Source organism: Spinacia oleracea, chromosome 6 (genome assembly GCF_020520425.1).
Source record: "Spinacia oleracea cultivar Varoflay chromosome 6, BTI_SOV_V1, whole genome shotgun sequence".
Lineage (NCBI taxonomy): Eukaryota > Viridiplantae > Streptophyta > Magnoliopsida > Caryophyllales > Amaranthaceae > Spinacia > Spinacia oleracea.
The window spans coordinates 144,069,107-144,088,983 of NC_079492.1; the positions used below are offsets into that span (position 1 = coordinate 144,069,107).

Genomic DNA, 19,877 nt, shown 5'->3' on the forward strand with positions numbered 1-19,877 from the left:
CTACCTTGTAGAGTTTTATTAAAACTCTAGAGAATCTGGACTCATATTGCTATCTCAACTTCCCAACAAATCAGCATTAACGCACAATCAATTCAAAATCTGTCCCAAGCGTTGATGTTTTAACAAGCCCAAGAGATTCATTGCTTTGACAATGACAATGAAAACGTGGCAATTCATTTCTTTCATTGGCTACCGCATATTACAAATTCTTAGGTGCACCTAAACATGGCTAGGGGCTGGGTCCGGCCTTATCACAAAGTGGCGGGCCGTGACCCAGCCTAGGGCCCTAAGCCAATTTTTTTGAAAAAGCATGATGATGCACGATATGACCCAGATTGCGAATTATGCTCAAACACGACGGCCAACCCGACCCGGTACGAGAGCATGCCGGTCTAGGCCGGGCATGGGCCCCATTTTTGAATTTTTTTGGACCATCTCGGACTCCTTGCCTTTACAAGTGGGTTTGGCATGAAAGCCCGGCCCGACCCGGCCTTAGCCCTAGGTATCCTAATTTTTGAATAAAACATGCTTAAATATGCCTTAAATGAAAACCAAATTAATCTGTATGAAAATGGTCCAGTACAACTTGTCCGCACCGTCCAGTCCTTCCATAACAGGAATGCAAGTTGAAGGTTAAACTTGCGATTTCTACAACGACCACCATTGCTATGATGCTATCCCAACAAATCAGCATTAATTAATAATTTAATACACAATCAATTCAAAATCTGTCCCAAGCATTTAATCTTTAACAAGCCCAAGAGATTCATTGCTTCGACAATAAAAACGTGGCAATTCATTTCTTTCGTTGGCTACCGCATATTACAAATTCTTATGTGCACCTAAACATGGCTAGGGGATGGGCCTGGCCATACCACGAAGTGGCGGGCCAGTGGGCCTAGCTTAGGCCAATTTTTTTGGAAAAGCATGACAATACACGACATGGCCCAGACCGCCAAAGCACGCTTAATTTATAAAATTAGGCTCGGCCAACTCGACCCGGTACGAGAGCAGGTCGGGCATGTGCCTCATTTTTTAAAATTTTTTGACCGTCTCAGACTCCCGTCTTTACAAGTGGGTTTGGCGTGGAAGCCCGGCCCGATCCGGCCCACCGCCATGCACCTTGAGCAAGTACCCAGGAAAAAAAAGGTTGATTCACAGGTGATGAGCTTTAATTGAACAAGCAGAAGTGCTATAATGAGGTGTTCAATCAACAAATAATGAACTTCATTACTGATGAAATAACATCCAAAGCAAGATCAACTACCTAACCTGTCTGAACTCTGAAAGCTTGATGCATAACATCATCATTTATAAACGGCCTTAACATCCACATCAAATGGTAACTCTCCAATTCTGCACTTGATGATGTAAGACTCAACGATGAAACAATATTTTGCTGCATCGTGTAGTCTTGCTTTACCATGCTGTAAATTACTGCCATAAATGAAGCACAACCAGCAGCATCAAGCTTTTGGGAAGCAATTACTTCTTCTTTTGAATCCTTAAACTCCATCTCTAATTGGTCATCGATCAGAGATTCAGAGTTGATTATGCCTTTGGCTCGGTTTAAACAGTCTTGAAGGTTACCTAAACTTGTGTTCAGATGACTTACATTATTTGTGATATCACAAACATTTATACAACCAGCTTCAACGTACCCTATTAATTTCATTTGCTTTAATGATGCTCTTAATCAGCTCTGATGATTCATATATGATATATTGAAGGGCGTCGGAGAATGTCAAATGATTGCTGAAATCTGATGAATAACTTCCTTCCAACTTCCACCAACTCTTCAAACTTTATAACTCCCACCATAAACTCCGCCAGTACTTCCCTCACTTCATTCATCATCAAGAGTGGGTAGTAGTTTTAGATTTAAATTATCATGTAAAACATTGATTTAATTTTTATGGATTTTAATGATGAATTATGGTTAGGGTTTTGATTAAACTCACATTATTAATTGATTAACATAATTAGATCTTGATTTTAATTATGATAATCAATTGCAATTTTCAGATTGGTTTATGAACTTTAAAGTTTCAATTTTTAATGGTTATATGCATGAAATTAATTAATATTCATGATATGGTTTTAAGTAATTAATTAGAATTAAAGTGATTTAAAACTTAATAATGTCGTTAGAAATTTAATGAACACGAAGATTAATTTAAATTCATTTATTTCATGATAGGAGGTGATTTCTAGTTAATGGAAAGTGAATTACAAAGTAGCCCCTCTTAAGCTACTTAGGTATTCAAGGTACATATAAGTCTAGGGCGACCCAATTTATTCATGTGAATACATGTTATGTTTATGTTGTTGTGATTCATGTTTACTTTGATTGTCCGATTCATGTTCGAGTATGTGAGCAAGCATGTTATTAATTATTATTTATGTTTGTTGAAGTTTATAACAAGCATGTTGTCCAAATATGTTTTATGCATGTATGGTTTATGCGCATGTAAACAAGTTATTTATGCTATTGTACGTAAAGTCTAGCATGCTATGAGCAAAGTCGTTCGTGTCATGTTGCACTATTTAGTAACTACATGTGCTTAGTCAGTGCAGGGTATACCACTTCAGTAACCACATGTATAGGTATGCAATTTCAGTAACCACATATGTAGGGTATACATTAAGGAGTCATATTGTCAATGTGAATTTAATTAGGAAACATTCCTGTCAAGTGCACAACCCGCATAATAACAGGCATGTCGTGGACTCACATGTAGAATCATGTTGAGAAGGAACAAATGAGTAATTCATTGGAGTCCATTGTGTCGTTCACAGTTCCTAAAAGATTTTAAAAGAAGCATTGTTTGGTTGTTCGTTTATTTGATTGTGCCGTGAGTCAGCTTTTAATAAAATACTAGTGTGTGATCCGGGCGTTGCTTTTAGTAGGGTTATTTTTTGTAAAAATGTGTCCATTTTTAAAAGATTGTATTTACATTTATATGAGAAAATATAACATACATTGTAGCTAGTTAAGATGGTAAGAAGTGAAACTTTAATCCATGAGGTTTGATGATCGATCCTTGTTACATGATTTTTTTTTTTGTCAACATGTCATGATGCTTATTAGCGGTGACGTAGCGTAATAAGGTGGGGGTATACGTGACACATATACATTTTCATAAACGCCTTTTAATATATTAGTATAGATTAATAAACGTAAAGTGAAACCGAAATAAGCTTCAAAACTCTTGGAACATATGCACCTCGAGTATAAACAAGTGAAGTACGAGACCGTAGGGAAGTTACTTCTAATTGGTGATACAAGACTTTGTATTGTTACTTTTATGCAGGGAATTCAGTCACAGATATGACACAAGTTTACTATTATTTCTTTAAGTGTTTGGTTGGCTCATAATTACACTCGTCCACTGGACATTTCTTTTTCAAGGACCCATTCAATGCTTATTCTAATTAATCTATATGTCAAGAGCCGTGTCTTGAGTCGAGTCTTGTCTTTATGATTAAATGTTTATTAATTGGCATCTGCATGTGCTTTCAATTATTGTTTTTGGAGTGAAGCATGTTAGTTATAGAATTTACTTTAGCTTGTAGTACTCAACGTTTTGCTGATTACGTGCTACATGTCTTTTGGTCATGGCATAACCTTATGACATTCCATCGGTTGCACTTGCGTTGTTGGGGGTTAGATTTTTAATAAGCATGTTTCACAAAGGTGACTTGCATGTAAGCCAAATTATCTTTCAATATGGGAATGTTGAGAGAGTTTTTTACTTGCATTGTTTTAAACTCTATTTTTATTTAGTCTAGACTATTATTATTCTTGGTTAATGGACAGTTTAAAATTGAATTTTCATTTGAGCCTATGTGGTTCAACTTGTAGTAGAGACCATTAAGTATTTAATATTTTGAATGTTAGTTATTTGTGCTGCGTAATCCTGATAATAGCCTAACGTTAATATTTTAGTAATTCCTTTATTTGAGTTGAAAAATAATGTTTATAAAAGCAGAGAATTATTAGGGTGTTACACATACGTTCATAATAAAAAAATAATAATAAATAAAAAGAATTCGATTGCTAATTCCAGAAGATTTGCGAATCCTAATTACATTGATTCACCACTATCTAGATTGGTTTGGTTAATTTGCTAATAATTCCAATCACTATCATTCATAAATTTGAAGGAGATGGAAATGATCGATTGGTCGGTTATGGTCCTTATGGAAATAAATAATAATAATGTAGGAAGTTGGGGAATTGGGGGCGCTGGTGGGGAATTTTTCGAGCCGCACAAGAACCATTCTTGTACAAACTAATATTGGTCTCATTATAGACAATATCCTTCCCGTTAGACCATACGATGTTCTCTTTGGCTGGTGGCTCGTTCATGGTTGTCGTAGTGAGGCCAGAAAATCAGAATAAATTTTTAGGAAAGACTGTCTAACGGTTAGATCACTTTATAGTTTATACATGCACTTTAACTAATTAGTTAACCGCTGAAATCAATTAGCTAAGTTTGAAATTCAATTAGTTAAGTAACGAATTGAACCAATTAGTTATGCAACCGAACCTATTAGTTAAGCACTGAACCAATTAGTTAAACAATTAAACTGGTTAGTTAAGATTTTATGAGTTTTAGTTACTAATAAATTTGTTCGAAAATAATAATTATTTGACTCATAATTTAACTATTTGTCTTTATATCTTACTATTTTGTTATTCAATTAGTTATATTTTACACTAGTTTAGTTAGTACCAAAAAAATGATCTAACGATTAGACAGTCTTACACAAAAGCTTTTGGAAAATCAGAGAGGGAAAGATGAAGATCTGGAGAGGTGAAGTGGGGAGGGGGCTTAATCATTCATTCATTCATCATAAACACGCATATATTTTTAGCGAATGCGACATCGATTAAAAAAACTCATTATTACTAGGTGAAAATATCATTTCATTTCCCAATCTCAACCAAATGTCCACAGTCCACTCAATAGGGCACGTATAGGCATCCAAGAAATCAGGAGTGACGGCCATAGGCCCGTAATTCATCCCAAATCCCGAGTATATGGCCACAATTTTATCACGTGCTCACATTTATTTTAGCACAACCTCGGTACAGTCCTATATATACACTGATACACAGACAATAACATACTGTATTTACTTCACTCTTTCTCCAACATTACCTCAAATACTCAAGCACTCGCTCTAGTTCGCTACTTTCTGTGGTTAGCTTTCTTTCCCCTCCTACTAAGTTGCTATTTTCGAGCTTAAGTATTACTTGTGCTAATGATGTAATTACGGAATATTACTCCTACATGCAAGCATTGATCACATAAAATATTAAAATTACATTTTTTTAGAGGAAAAACTACAACATAAAATAAAATAATTGCTACTCGATTCTTAATGGAAGTATCTTCATCCTATATACGGGAAATTATTGAAGGGGCAACTATTTATTTTTTATGCCACTTCAGCAGTTGTATTGTAAATTAGAGATATTATGTAATGTTTTCAACAACGTCTCATTAAATTTAAGAAGCAAATAATAAAGGGTGTGTAACTGTGTATACGTTAACACACGTTCTAAATCCCTTCTTCATTTATAATTTGTATCGCGCTTATAATTCATTCGATCTAAAAATGATTAAAAGAAACAGTGGCGGATCTAGGGGTGGACCTAGGTGGGCAAAGGTCCTCCCCATTATTCATAAAACATTTATATATGTAAAATAAAAATGTGTAGAAGTATTAGATTTAAATATGTGGTCGGGTTGGTGTAGTTCAGGCCCGGCTAAAGGGAGGTCTGGGCGGATCCATAGAACAAGGCCCCCAAAATTTTAGGGCCCATAAAACTTTGCTGGCTGAGTTAAAAATTAAAAAAAAGAAGGAAAAAAGCCCTTCCTTCTTCTCCATTCCCGTGAAACCTGAAACCGAATAAGTAAGCAATTATTCTCTATCCAACTTTCTACAATTTGATTTTCAACAAAATAATTAATTACATCTCCTAAAATTCCTCCATCCTTAATAAATCAACAATATTGTTGGAGAAACCTTTTAATTTCTTTTACAATAAATTAATACAATCATTTTATTTTGACTACAAATACTTGCTGGCTCATGGGGAAAAATTCAAATTCTTAAAAGTTGGAAGAAAATTCTCATGAAATTTGGTCTTTTCGCCCATGCTAAATTCTGCAGACCTGAAACTCCAAAACATATTGCCTCCCGAAATTAGAAATTGTGATTTTGATTATGAAAACATATTAAAAAAGGGTATAGTTGAAGTGTTTATTTTTATGTATGAAAAACGCCTTTAAATTTTCATTGGGGCCCAATTTTCTACTCAGCACAGGGCCTCTAGATTGTCGGAGCCGGCTCTGGTGTAGTTGGTAATTTTTTGCGTATAAGAGATCTACCAACTTGTACTGAAGTTACAGTTTCAAACATATATTATATTTTATACACATATTGCACATGTATTATACAAAAATTGTACATATACTACATTGTATATGTTCATAAATTGAAACATGTAATATATTCTAAAATTGGTAGATCGCGTTGAACTCACATGTTATCTTTCTCATTTTAACAAGCTAAAATAAGCTATATATATTCATATTCATATTTAAAAGAAACTTATGGATAAGTAATGTCAATTGAACAATATTATTTAAACATAACTCCGTCCATTATCAAAATATAAATTTAGTTTTTGTTTGAGAACAAAGTATAGATCTAGTTTGTATTATGGTTATTGTAGCTATTTTAAGGAAGTTAGTAAAAAAATTGATTTCTGATCTACCTAATAAAAAAATGTTGGATCCGCCATTGAAAAGAAATGTTACTATATGTACATATATAGATATTCTATTTTTATTGATTGTTTATATTATATTTCTCATTTGAATTTTTTTTCTTAATTTCCTCGAGGCCACTTTATTAACTACTCACTTGCTAATTAAAATTCTAACAGCCTATCTCTTGTGTGACATGTTCATACACTATCAATTTGATGATGTGAACGTTTACAATAAAGCGGATATTTTATTTGCAGCTTAGTAGCAAATTGAGTTGCACAATAAATGTTGCATTTTGTTACACACACATCCAATGGAGGTCAGGGGATGTCTGGGTAGGTCATTCCCAATGCCCAAGCTCGGCCTAGCACTCGCGTGTTTGATATGTGTCCAGTCATACAACTCTCACACTTTCTCAAACAAGAGTTACACTCACACCCCAATTTAATAAACAAAGAGAATATGATGAGTTTTTTCAATATGAGACTCACTTATTTTACACTCTTTCCTTTGTGTTTTCCAATAAAAACTTCCAACAATCATTTGATAAGGAGATGGAGTGACATGTTCTATTGGCGTGTATACTATACGTTATTAGAAACGCTTATTAATATATTAGTATAGATAGATTGTATAAATTACATTATATTGTTTAATTATTATACTGATCCCCGACCCCTATCATAAATCAAGATCCGCCACTGATATCAACTATATCGACGTACTCCATCTTTGTAGGAAAATGGAAAAACAAGCACTTTCTACAATGGAAGAACTTCTAAGTGCTGCATTACATGGTGAGGACTTATGTTATCCTCTCCTTGGTAAAAGCAACACTTGGTATCCTGAATCTCAATGGGAACTCGAGTACGACCTCGTCGATCAATTTATCACGTCACCGCCTTCTTATACTTCGAATGATAGCAGTGAAATAATAAGCCACGATGATTACGAGTTTTACGACAACCACAACAACGATGATGGAAATGATAATGCAAGTACTGTGAAGATGTTGATGATTGAGAACCATAATAATAAGAAAGTGAGTGAGAAGCAAGCAGTGAATGGAGGTAAGAGGAAGAGAAAAAGGAAAGAAAGCCAAGTTCAAGATCACATCTTAGCTGAGAGAAAGCGTCGGGAAACACTTGCCCAATTGTTCATTTCTCTCTCAACTTTGATTCCTGGTCTTAAGAAGGTACGGAGTACTTCTTTTAGGTTTCTCACTTTTGTATTTTGTTCTGTGTTTACTAGCTGCACTTATGTGACCATTAATATCTTCAATAGCGTATTACTACCTCTGTTTTAAAACAATTTTTCTAAATACTTTTTGAACAAATGTTTTTGAACAATCTTTCTAATTAATTAAGACAAATGTTTTCCTAAAAAAAATATTAAGACAAATGTTTTTCCGTCTTAATGGTACAATTTCTTGTAGTGAAAGATTATTATGAAACAGAGGTATATAATACTCCCTCTGTATTTAAATAGGAGTCACATATGGCCAGACACGGGTATTAAGGAATAATAGTTGAATAAAATAAAGTAATACTCCAGGTTGGGGTAAATATTTTAATCAAGTAAAACAAGTGGGGATCATTAAATTTTGAGGGGTGGGGGTTTCTAAAATGATTTTTTTTTTAATATGGTGGTGAGTCATAGGGTAAATTAGATATAGTCAATTATTTAATTAGATGGTGGAGTAGAAAAGTACTCCCTCCGTCCCGGAATACTTGACCTGTTTTTCTTATCGGGCCGTCCCTTAATACTTGACCTGTTTCTAAAAATGGAAATATTCTAACAATATTATATTATTTCTCACTCCACCCCTATTAACCCACCTACCCCCTACTCCATACAAAAAATAATTAAAAATTCAACCCCTACCCTACCCTCCCCAACCCCACTCCTTTACACATTTCCCACTAACTACATTAAAATAATACCCCACTATCAACTACTTCCTATTAAATTAAATAAGTCAATTCAAGTCCCTTAAACTCTGTGCCGGTCAAACCGGGTCGAGTATTCCGGGACGGAGGGAGTAACTAAAACTGAAAGAGTGACTCCTAATAAAATACGGTCGGAAATGGTACTAATAAAATACGAAGGGAGCAATTACTAATTAAATTTTATAAAAATTTGTTGATGTATAATTTGATGCAGATTGATAAAACCTCGATCTTAAGAGGAGCAATCAAACACATGAAACACCTCCAAGAGAGAGTAAATGTACTTGAAAATTTGGGTGCTCAACAAAAGAATCTCAAGTCACTGGTGGTGGTCAAGAAATGTCAATTGACAGTGGATAATGACGACGACAACAACGATGATAATGGTTCCTTTTCAATAATTGATGATAATGGTAGTAGCAACGATGCAATTTATCTTAACAACTCGATACCAGAAATTCAAGTTAAGACAACGGATGACACTCTTCTATTAAGAGTACACTGTGAACAACAAAAGGATATTATGACCAAGTTATTTGATGTTGTTGTCAAACATCATATGAGCGTCGCTCATTGTGCCGTCATACCATTTACAAACCTAGCCATAGACATTACCATTGTTACACAGGTAAATTAATGAACAACTATAACTACCTATATATTTCATCTGTTCTTTTTTAAATAACACAATTATTTAGGCACGTTTGCCAATATATGATTTCAAACATTAATATCTTCAATTGTGGATAAATAAAAATTATAAAAAGTTGATATTTAAAAAATATTTGTTGAGACGAATCTAATAAAACCTCACACGACTATGTTTTTTCTTATGTATAAATCACAAAAGAAGTCAAAAGAGCTTGTATAAATAGTGTCGAAAACTCAATTGTGTCATGTAAATAAGAACGGGGGAAGTATTATTGACATAGTTATTTTTTTTTTTTTTGTAAATAACTACTTAATATATGCTCACGTATGTAATTAATTAAACTTTACTACTTTTATTTTATGCAGATGGAAGACGGCTTCAGCATGGATGTGAAAGATTTTGTTCGATCTATTCGATACATCCTCCATCCGGCTAGCTAGTCCCAGATTCCAAGCAACTGAGTGTAGGTCATGATTTAACTTGTTGCTCTTTGTAATGTCATTCTAAATATATTCAAATAGTTAATGTATGATGTATGCAAATCCGGGCATCTTAATGGTTTTTGTCTTCCTCTTTTTTCTGGATATTTCTAGTTTTCTACCCTTGTTCTTGACCAAAATCTATGTATTTGTTATGATTTTGATGCGTGCTAAATTATGGGGGGAAATATTATTTGATTGTCTCATTATTATTCGTGGGCATATGCCTCTATTCATTACTCCGTATATACATTTTGTAGGTTCTCATATGATATTCTATCATTTAGGGTAACTACGTTATCCTCAACACCCTCTCGCAATCGTGAACGTTGCGATTAAAAAGGTAAAAATATCTTCTACGTTAGCAACAGATCAATCAGATGTAAATCGATACGCAAAACTCAGCGATGTCAGCTTAAAAAATAAAATTTTAAAAAAAATCTCGAGTAGGAATACCATTCTTTTTGAATTTGCAATTTTTCTCTCTTGATGAAAACGTCTTTCTTTTCGAACTCATTAATTATCTCAACATAAATGGAAACGACTTACACGCGTAGTGAATTAAGAATGAAGCGATTCGCTAAAGTGAAGATTTTGGGAGTGAAGATTTTGGGGTGGACGAGAACAGTAAGCGTTCGCCAACGTACTTTGATAAACATAGCATTGCAAGCAAATAGGGCGGATAGCTTACTGTTTGTTTCTATTAGAGTTGCAAGCTTGTTGTGGTCAGTCCTAAAGGGAGAATCTTGATGCTTACTTGCTATATCTCCGCGTCCTTGCATTTTCTTTAGAAATCTCTTTCCCCTCCTCCTCCCCCCATTTTATCGTCCAAAACATGAGAGCTTAAGCGATTGGAAAGAAGTCACTATCGGTAAGGATAATATTTGTATATGGTCCTTAAGATCTCCCTAAGCTCTGATACCATGCTAAATTGTGTGGGAACAAGTATTATTTCATTCTCTCATATTTATTCATGGGCACATGTCTCTATTGATATTACAAAATAGATATCATAAGAGTTCCTAAGTTCTATGGACTTCTATCTCATATGATATTTTATCATTTATAATACCTACTTCTACTAACTAGGTTGTAAATCTAGTTGATTACTCCCACTACTATAATTTTAGTCACTAATGACCACTCAACAATGATTGGCCAAAAATCTCGCCGCAAATACCTTTTGCAACGGTGCTAACAACTAAATAAAATCGGGAACAACTGTCGCAAATGCGTGAGTAGTACGACGGGGTAACGATGAGATTTTCCATCAATGATGACCCCTTTTATGATGTGTTTGCAACAGGAAATCCCTTCACTATTGCCCTTTAGCGGTGAAACTTCCCGTCAGTAATGAAACAATTTCTTATAGGGTCCATTGACTGTTATGAATATGCAAACATCGATTAATTGTAAGAATCCTAGGCCAATGAAATATGCAAGAAATTATCCCCACTCACACAATCCTATACACATGAAAATGGTAATGTACAACTTGTCTTATATTCCATTCAAAACACGAACGCATGCGTATTGTATACGTGTATTGTACGGGATGTCCTATCGCCATACTGATGGGCGATAAGGCTTTTTTTGGCTAAAAAGGGCACCTAAGGCTAATATGAATCATTAGTCCTAATTGACTATATTAAGCCAGTCGGCTTAACATAGTAGATAAAGTTACGTCAACCTTAAGGTCACATGTCGTTGTCCTACAAATCTTAAACCCTGTGACTACAACCAGCACATAAAGGAGAGAACGGCTCCAACACTGTTCTAATCCTCAACCGGAACATGTATATTAATTACTCCATATATTTACAATATCAAATCAATAAGGTTTTGTCTCAAGTTCGAATCCCCACTTGTTGAGATAGAGTTATGTTGCTTTGTACTTCCTCCGTTTCTGAAAGTTCTTTACGCTTTGAAGTATGTGTCCAAAATATGAAAACTTTGACCGTAAATTCTCACCATTATATACATCAAAACGTTACATGTAAGATCTTTTTAAATTGGACTCGGTATGTATTTTCAGAACTTTTGCATACGGCGAGGCTCGAAGCCGAGACCTCCCTTAAGCGGCATCAAGTTGCTTACCACTTGAGCCAACTCTATATTGGTAGTTTGTAATTTGTATTGCCTCTTTAAGACTCTTTTACACACAAAAATATGAGCATTTCGATTTCGACCATTTACATTCATACACGCATGCATGTTATAGAAGTTCATGTCAACAGTAAATATGCATGTAACTCAAACTTCCATCTCATTAATATTTGTTGCATAACCACTTAACAAGTTATTAGGTCCAAAATATTCATTACTTGATCGACCAGTGTTTGCCCGCTAATGGGCCATAATAAATCACAAATTCTTTTTTTTTTTTTTTTGGGTGTACCATCCGGTTCACCCTTAGGGCTAATCCGGATTCGGGGCGAGTTCTGAGTGGATAGGTTCCATTCCCCTCCCAATTGTTGTTGCGGGGGATCGAACACAGGTCCTCCCTACCAAGTTCAGCCTCAATCACAAATTCTTATTTATAAGTGGTGTACAATATATATAAAATACCGGAATTAAAGTTAACTCAAAATGCTTAAATATTACCCGTACGTATGTTAAAGTTATTGGTTTTTTGCGACAAAATTTTTCGTTTTAATAAAAAATATTTCTTTAAAATCACAAATAATGTATAAAATTAATCATTTAACCCCATTTAAAATGTTTATCTATCAACTTATTTTTTTTATAAATATAAAAGTTAATAAAAAAATATTAAAAATATTAAAAATATATCGTAAAAGTTACAAAAAACTTGGTAAAAGTTATCTCGGTGTACAATAAATTTATTGTACACCTTGTGCGCACAAGACCTTTCGTATAAGGTACTACCTTTCTTATTTAAGGTGTTAGCGAGCGTAGGCGGAATTAGAGGAGCTGGAGGATGTCATGGCCCTCTATACATTTAAAAATTAAATATGCATTATAAAACACATGTCTGGGTACTTTACTCATTTTTTTTGGGGGTTGGGGTGGGGGAGGATTCCTCCTTAAAAGTTATTTTTCTGGCTTAAAAGTTTCCTAATTGTGCTTAGCTCTAGGTATCCTAATTTTCGAATAAAACATGCTTAAATATGCCTAAAATAGTAAAATGGAAACTAAATTAATCTGTATGAAAATGGTCCAGTACAACTTGTCCGCACCGTCCGGTCCTTCCATAACAGGAATGCAAGTTGAAGGTTAAATTTTCGATTTCTACAACGACCACCATTGATATGATGCTATCCCAACAAATAAGCATTAATAATTTAATACACAATCAATTCAAAATCTGTCCCAAGCATTAATCTTTAACAAGCCCAAGAGATTCATTGCTTTGACAATGAAAACGTTCATGCATCCATTTCTTTCGTAGGGTACCCCCATACCACAAGTTCTTAAATGCACCTAAACATGGCTAGCGGCTGGAATGGCCCGAGGCCCGACCACGAAATGGCGGGCCGTGGGCCAGGCCTGGGCCAAGCCTAGACCAACTTTTTTGGAAAAGCATTACAATGCACGACATAACCCGGCCGGTCAAATCACGCTAAATTTATAAAATTAGGCTCAAGCACAACAACCCATCCCAACCTGGAACGAGAGCATAACGATCTTGGCCGGTCATGGGCCCCATTTTTGAATTTGTTTGGATTGTCTCTGACCCTCCCGACCTTTACAAGTGGGTTTCAGACAAAACAAAATTATCCGAAAAACCTACCCGATCCGAAAAAATGGGTACCCGAACCGATAACCCATGGGTACCCGAACCGATATGATTATCGGTTCGGGAACCTAATCCGAAATTCGGGGTATTAGATATGGTTACAGATATCGTTTTATACGAGTACTCGATAATGATCTAATAAGCCGTTTTTTTAAGTTTTTCTCAATTAAATTTTTTATTTTCCCAAGAGCTCAAATCCTAAATGTTAATACTATCAATGTATAATTTAAGTAAAGGAATAATTACTTTAAATAATCCAACCTTTCAATTATTATCTAATAATCCAACCTTTACACCCCATTAACTTTTATTGCACCCAACCGGTGACAAACCCGCTACAACAGGTCACCTATACGTGTGTCATGTTACCCTTCGTTATAATTTATTTATTTTAAAAAAAATTGAATTTTTTTCTTCCAAATATTTAGTTGACATTTTTATTTAAAAAAAATAATGTTAAGAAAAACAATCTCACCACAACATCAAAATTTAAACATTGTTCGGTCGTCTTCAACATTTACATAGCAACGCCAACGTCTACACAACAACATGGTCAACAACTTTGATAACAACAACGCTGCCCCTTTCTTTCTCCTCCCCTCTAACACACCTCTGCCACTACACGAACCATCACTACACCTCTCCAAGCTCCACCACAACCATCTTCAGCGGTTCAGCCCCACCTACACTAGGAACACCAAGAACACCACAAGCCCCAATTTGATTTGTTTAAATATAAAAACTTTGATTTTCATATGCTAAATTTAATTAAGTTTAATTTATTTGAAATTAAACACCAATTACTCGAATTTATACCTAAATTCCAACAAAAGTTGCTCGAAGGTTTCCCAAAATCATTAGAAACATTTTAAAATGTCTGGTTCAGTCATGACTTTCCGGTAGATCCTGGTTGCGCAAGTGTTGTGCGGCTAGGCTTGCTAGAGGCGATGAGTCCTGGTGGCTCAATTTCTGGAGTTAGGGCGTGATTCTGTGAATGGGGTTTGGGTGTTAATGGTGGTCGAAGATGATGATGAAGGTGGGGGAGAGAGGGAGTTTTGATGGTGGGGTGGTGCTTCAAGGAGGCGATGGTTGGTTTTTCTAGTGTGGTTAGGCTTGCTGGCAAGATCAAGAAGAGGAGGAAAGGGGGGATCAGAAGCTGGGTATACAGGAGAGATTAGGGAAGGTTATGGAGGAAGAAAGAAGTACTCCTTAAGAGGAAGGAAGTTGAAAAAAAATGTTTAAACAAAAAACTTAAAAGTTCGACCTTTTTAACCGGTTAGGTTTTTGGGTTCAATGAAAGTTAATGGGGGTGCTAAGGTTAGATTATTAAGATAATAACCCAAAGGTTGAATTATTAACGGAAAATCGTCGAAAGGTTGGAATATTTAAAAGTAATTTTTCCTATTAGTAATGTGGTCAAATCATGTGTTAATGTTGGTATATGGTGTTGAATAATATTACAATGATCTAGTTATAAAGTCTATTTATTTTCAATTGAATATCATAACATGCATAACGGGTACTCGTTAACCGATCCGGAAGTTTGGGTACCCTAAGTACGGGTACCAGAACTTAACGGTTCGGTTCATGGATATCACATTTTGCATTATAGGTTTAGGTTATCGGTTACCCGATCCGATAATGACATTGGTTTGGGTACCCAACCCATGTTCACCCCTAGGTTTGGCATGGTCCAGGCCCGTTCAGGCCTTGGCCCAAAGGCCGGCCCTGACTATGCCATCTTTAATTCAACAAGCAGAAGTGCTATAATAAGGTGTTCAATTAGCAAATGGTTACCTTCATAGAATCATAGGTAATGAAATAACATCCAAAGCAAGATAGATTACCTAACCTGTTCCAAAGCTTGATGCATAACATCATCATTTATAAACGGCCTTAACATCCACATCAAATGGTAGCTCTCCAATTCTGCACTTGTTGATGTAAGATTCAACGATGAAACAATATTTTCCTGCATCTTGTAGTCTTGCTTTACCATGCTGTAAATTACTGCCATAAATGAAGCACAACCAACAGCATCAAGCTTTTTTCGGGAAGCAATTACTTCTTGTTCAGAATCCTTAATCTCCATCTCAAATTGGTCATCAACGTTAATAACTAAAGCATTGCCTGCCTTATCTAAAAGAACTTCAAGTTCGTTGACTATACCTTTGGCTCGGTTTAAACAGTCTTGAAGGCCACCCAAACTCGTGTTCAGATGACTTACATTATTTGTGATATCACAGGCATTTATGCAACCAGCTTCAACATATGCATTACCCCTCTTAGTTTCATTTGCTTTAATGATGCTCTTAATCAGCTCTGATGACTCATATATTGAAGGGCGTCGGAGAATGTCAAGTGATTGCTGAAATCTGGTGAATAACTTCCTTCCAACTTCCACCAACTCTTCGAACTTTATAACTCCCACCATGAACTCCGCCAGTATTCCCCTCACTTCATCATCAAGATTGGGTATTGGTTTTCCTTCGCCTTTCATTCTGGAAAGCCACGTTAAATTATGTTGTACACCAAAAATAAGAAGTAATACGGAGTATAAAAACTCATACATCCAAATGCACACACTAAAATCTAGAGGAATAGAGTAATATTGCAAGAAAGTGGCAAATTCAGCATGTATAGCTATAGATTCACCTATCATTTTTAATATTAGAAAGCACATCAAGAACACCTATCTCTTGTCTCATATCAATCACAATAACAGTAAGAACATTCAAAATTACCATCTGCTAAAGACATCATATACATTCACTTATCAAAAGAGATACATGTACAAATACCACATTGAACAGGATTATTAGCAGAAACAAGGTATTTCGAAAAGCATAAATTTCTAATATACTGGAGTAATGAAACAGTACATCGTGAAACTAGAGGGGGTATCATCTCATCACAGGTCTTTATGTCTGGATTATCAAGATGAAGCAATTTGGTAACCTGTGTCAAATCATACAAAATCCAAATCCCTCAAAATCATAAAATGACAAATACAGTTTAAGCTTCCCTTTTCCCTCCCTTCTCCACCTTTTCACCTCAAATCTAAAATTAACATCAAATTATACAAAATTCAGCAAAAAATGGAAGATTAAAAAGATGTAATGCATGAATTCACATGCTACATATTACTCCTAAAGCAAGCAGCTACTATAACCTAAAGCAGCGACTAGCGAGTAGTAGACATATGGTCAGGTAGCTGGTAAATTCTTATTCCAGTTCAACATCATTGGTGCATTTGGCATTTTGCAAGAAGATTATGCAATGGCAACAGACTAACTAGCCTACCTTAGTCTTTTAGCTACAATAATCACATGGATGATTACATCAGTGACTTATGCTCTGCAGATAGCATTTGCCCATGTGTCACTAATTTGAAAAAGTCAGGGCAATAACATCATTTCCAGGTTTCAAAACTGTCATCTCAGTGTTTTCAATGGCCTTTGATGTGGGGCAGAGGGAGTTCATGGTGGCATTAGGCTTTAACTTGAAAATTTTGAAACAGAATAGGTCACAGGCATGCAAAAATATGTCACTTGAGTCTTTCCTTTACTTTCTCAATATCAGTAGGAAGTTTTTTCACATCTTACTTTCGTTATCCTTCATATTTTTCTTATTGTGATAAACTCACCTTTGTCTTTTCTAATTTACAGCTGTCATTTGAAACAACTAAACAACTTGTGATGATCTATGACAAAAAATAACTAAACTCCCAAGTACGAAAGATGCCAGATAAAGTAAACACTATGACCATATTAACTCTGATAATTTACGGTAACTTCATATTCCTATCATTAGAATAAGAAGTTCCTCCCCAAAACAATAAACAGCTGGTAACCGGTTACTCCTTAGCTAATGCATGCAACTCTAGTGGCAGCACAAGTATCAAAACAAATTAAATCTTAAAAAACATACTGCAGGCTTCAATGATTCAACGATCACATCATTATAGCATAGTATGAAAGGACCGAAGGATGTATACATGAACAATAGGTTCATATCATAAATCTTTAAGGACATCAACATCAACATGCGACCCTCATTATCCAATTATCAAGTGAAAGAATCCATGAACTCATCATTACTTCACTGGTGGACAACGTACCAGCTGAGCCCAGCACCCTACCATCATGTACATAGCATGTTTCAGTTTGCACATATAATACCCTCATCGTTCAATCGTTGCAAAAAATTCAAGAGTCCATAATCGGATATGTTAGAAGCTTGATGGGACTCATTAAAATTTGATACAATAAAATAGAAGAGGGAATAAGGAATGTTATCATTATAAGAAAATGAGATAATATATAGGAAAGTAATGATCTATGTGGATAAATGGTGAATCCAACTCTTTTTAAGAGTCTGGTAGAAAGCTTACAATATTTGACTGACACTTCATGGAGGATCCACGACTTCTCGTTTGGCAGCGGCAAAGTGAATTAAGGGATATTGTGGTAGTGATTTTGTTAGAGATATTGATGATCGAAAGAGTACTACTGGTTTTGTGTTTCTACTGATGAGTATGTTCCGTAGAGCTCCAAAAAAATCAAAATATATTGCTACAGTTAAGGAGATTATAAAATGAGCTTCCATTACCACAAATGGGAACCACTGAGATCATTACTTATAACAAGCCAGCTCTTGCTTTGGTCAAATATCCAACTTTTCAAGACTGAAGCAAATACATTGACAGATTTGACACCATGTTCCATATGCAATGCACCGGAAGAAGAGAAATTAACTTGAAGTTTGTAAAGTCATTGGACCAAATTATTGTTATCTTTACGAAACCACTGTAGTATTGGTAATGTCAGAAAGTGAAGTTTAGGGGGGGGGGGGGAGAGGGAGGGGTGGTGTTGTTAAAAGTAGATTAAATTTACAAGTTGACAATTAAAAATAGTGAATCTTCTTTAACGAAGAGTAGAAATAATAAGAAACCGAAAGAATATATAGGAGAAATTATAAGTGTCCATATGAACAAAATAATCACAATAGGTTCTTTATTACGCTTCTATGAATGATCTAAGGTCCAAATGAATGAGCATCGTGATTGAATGTTCACTTAAGATATCTACAAATAGGAGTACAAATAAATATGATTCAATATTTAACCTAACCTAATAATTGTCATAGTTAAGATCACATGATCAAAGGAGTAAGAATGTGTTTGCAGCATTTTTGCTTGTCGGTCTTTCCTTCACATGGTAACATACAATCAAAGTTCAAGCTAATAGCCTATAGACGACAACAAGTGAATGCTAGCTAGCTTTAGCTACTACTCCATAGTTGATTAATCATTACCAATAGAAGTTTCTATAAGCTATAGCATAAACATTTTCGATGCCTCTATCTTATTGAAGCATAGTGACTAAAAGAAGAACTAGGTTCGCACAAAAACATGATCAAATGTTGTCAAGCAACAAAACAAGTCCAGCAAATTTCAAGGAATTCCACAAAATACAAGCTCATCTACCATGGCCAGCACACATGCAACAACCTCATCAAAACCCCTTCATTTATAATAGATGACTGCCCAGAAGAAAATTCCCCCTTTTTTGAGCTTTGAGACGAACAATCACCCAATAGCCAAACAAGCCCTTAACCTTTCCTTGCTCTCATCGTCAGTTTTCCAATAATACCCACAAAAAAAAAAATCAATCATACAACACAATTGCAATGATTTCCATTATAAATTCATTTCATCTTCAGTTAATTATACTAGTTTTGACAATTTGAGGCAACAAGTTAATTGATTTCAACAAACATTAACATTTAGAAAAGAGAAAAATAATTAGGGTAGAGTACCTTTTCAATCAGGAATGTGGGCAATGAGGGTGCATATGGGAGATGGCTCTGCCTGCGGCGGCGTTCCGGCGGTGCGGTCACCGGTGTGAGACCAGTTACCTGGGTCTTGTGGGAGTCGGCGAGTCGGTGGCTGGGGCCTGGGAGAGAGTTTTTTTTTCTTTGCGATTTACTGAAGCATAAACCGTTAGTCCGTTAGACCCAAGTTCGTTATCGGTTTTTACTTTTAAGTCCGTAACTTTTACTCCGTTCCTAAATCAACATCATTATTTGATAACTACTCTCTCCGTCCAAAACTATAGTCCTGTTTTTTAAATCGAGCGTCCCAAAATTATAATCTTATTTATATTTTTAGCTATTAAATTCCCCACTTTCTCATGTACTGTATTAATTAAAAATGCATTGAAAAACTAATCATGTACTATATTCCAC

General features: G+C 35.3%; 2 protein-coding genes and 1 pseudogene across 10 annotated transcripts; 1 reads left to right on the forward strand and 2 right to left on the reverse strand.

Moving 5' to 3' along the window:
• Positions 1 to 285: 285 nt before the first annotated feature.
• Positions 286 to 4,372, reverse strand: LOC130463671 (uncharacterized; annotated as a pseudogene).
• A 695-nt stretch (positions 4,373 to 5,067) lies between these two features.
• LOC110786415 (transcription factor bHLH25-like) lies at positions 5,068 to 10,036 on the forward strand. 3 transcript variants are annotated; one of them, XM_056831035.1, is made up of 4 exons: positions 5,068 to 5,210; positions 7,527 to 7,983; positions 8,952 to 9,365; positions 9,762 to 10,036. In XM_056831035.1, exons 2-4 carry the CDS (start codon positions 7,531 to 7,533, stop codon positions 9,780 to 9,782), a joined length of 888 nt encoding a protein of 295 aa, XP_056687013.1. In that variant the 5' UTR covers positions 5,068 to 5,210; positions 7,527 to 7,530; the 3' UTR covers positions 9,783 to 10,036. The 3 variants fall into 3 exon arrangements, with proteins under 3 accessions (XP_056687013.1, XP_056687011.1, XP_056687012.1); XM_056831033.1 differs by having other exon boundaries at positions 5,069 to 5,210; positions 9,755 to 10,034; XM_056831034.1 differs by lacking the exon at positions 5,068 to 5,210 and having other exon boundaries at positions 7,450 to 7,983; positions 9,755 to 10,035.
• Positions 5,690 to 19,655, reverse strand: LOC110786414 (uncharacterized). 7 transcript variants are annotated; one of them, XM_056831037.1, is made up of 3 exons: positions 19,449 to 19,655; positions 15,476 to 16,129; positions 5,690 to 5,912 (listed from the first exon to the last, which is right to left on the reverse strand). In XM_056831037.1, exons 2-3 carry the CDS (start codon positions 16,126 to 16,128, stop codon positions 5,855 to 5,857), a joined length of 711 nt encoding a protein of 236 aa, XP_056687015.1. In that variant the 5' UTR covers position 16,129; positions 19,449 to 19,655; the 3' UTR covers positions 5,690 to 5,854. The 7 variants fall into 7 exon arrangements, with proteins under 7 accessions (XP_056687015.1, XP_056687017.1, XP_056687014.1 ...); XM_056831039.1 differs by having other exon boundaries at positions 15,481 to 16,129; positions 19,449 to 19,654; XM_056831036.1 differs by lacking the exon at positions 5,690 to 5,912 and adding an exon at positions 5,919 to 6,188.
• Between the last annotated feature and the right edge of the window lie 222 nt (positions 19,656 to 19,877).

Excerpts from the sequence above, each read along its gene's own strand:
- LOC110786415 (XM_056831033.1), top strand. The coding sequence starts at position 7,531 with ATGGAAAAACAAGCACTTTCTACAATGGAAGAACTTCTAAGTGCTGCA. Across the intron at positions 7,984-8,951 it reads TGATTCCTGGTCTTAAGAAG|ATTGATAAAACCTCGATCTT; the intron begins GTACGGAGTACT and ends AATTTGATGCAG. Across the intron at positions 9,366-9,754 it reads ACATTACCATTGTTACACAG|ATGGAAGACGGCTTCAGCAT; the intron begins GTAAATTAATGA and ends TATTTTATGCAG.
- LOC110786414 (XM_056831036.1), bottom strand. The coding sequence starts at position 16,128 with ATGAAAGGCGAAGGAAAACCAATACCCAATCTTGATGATGAAGTGAGG. Across the intron at positions 6,189-15,475 it reads CAAGCTTTGGAACAGGTTAG|GTCTGCAGAATTTAGCATGG; the intron begins GTAATCTATCTT and ends TTGGAGTTTCAG.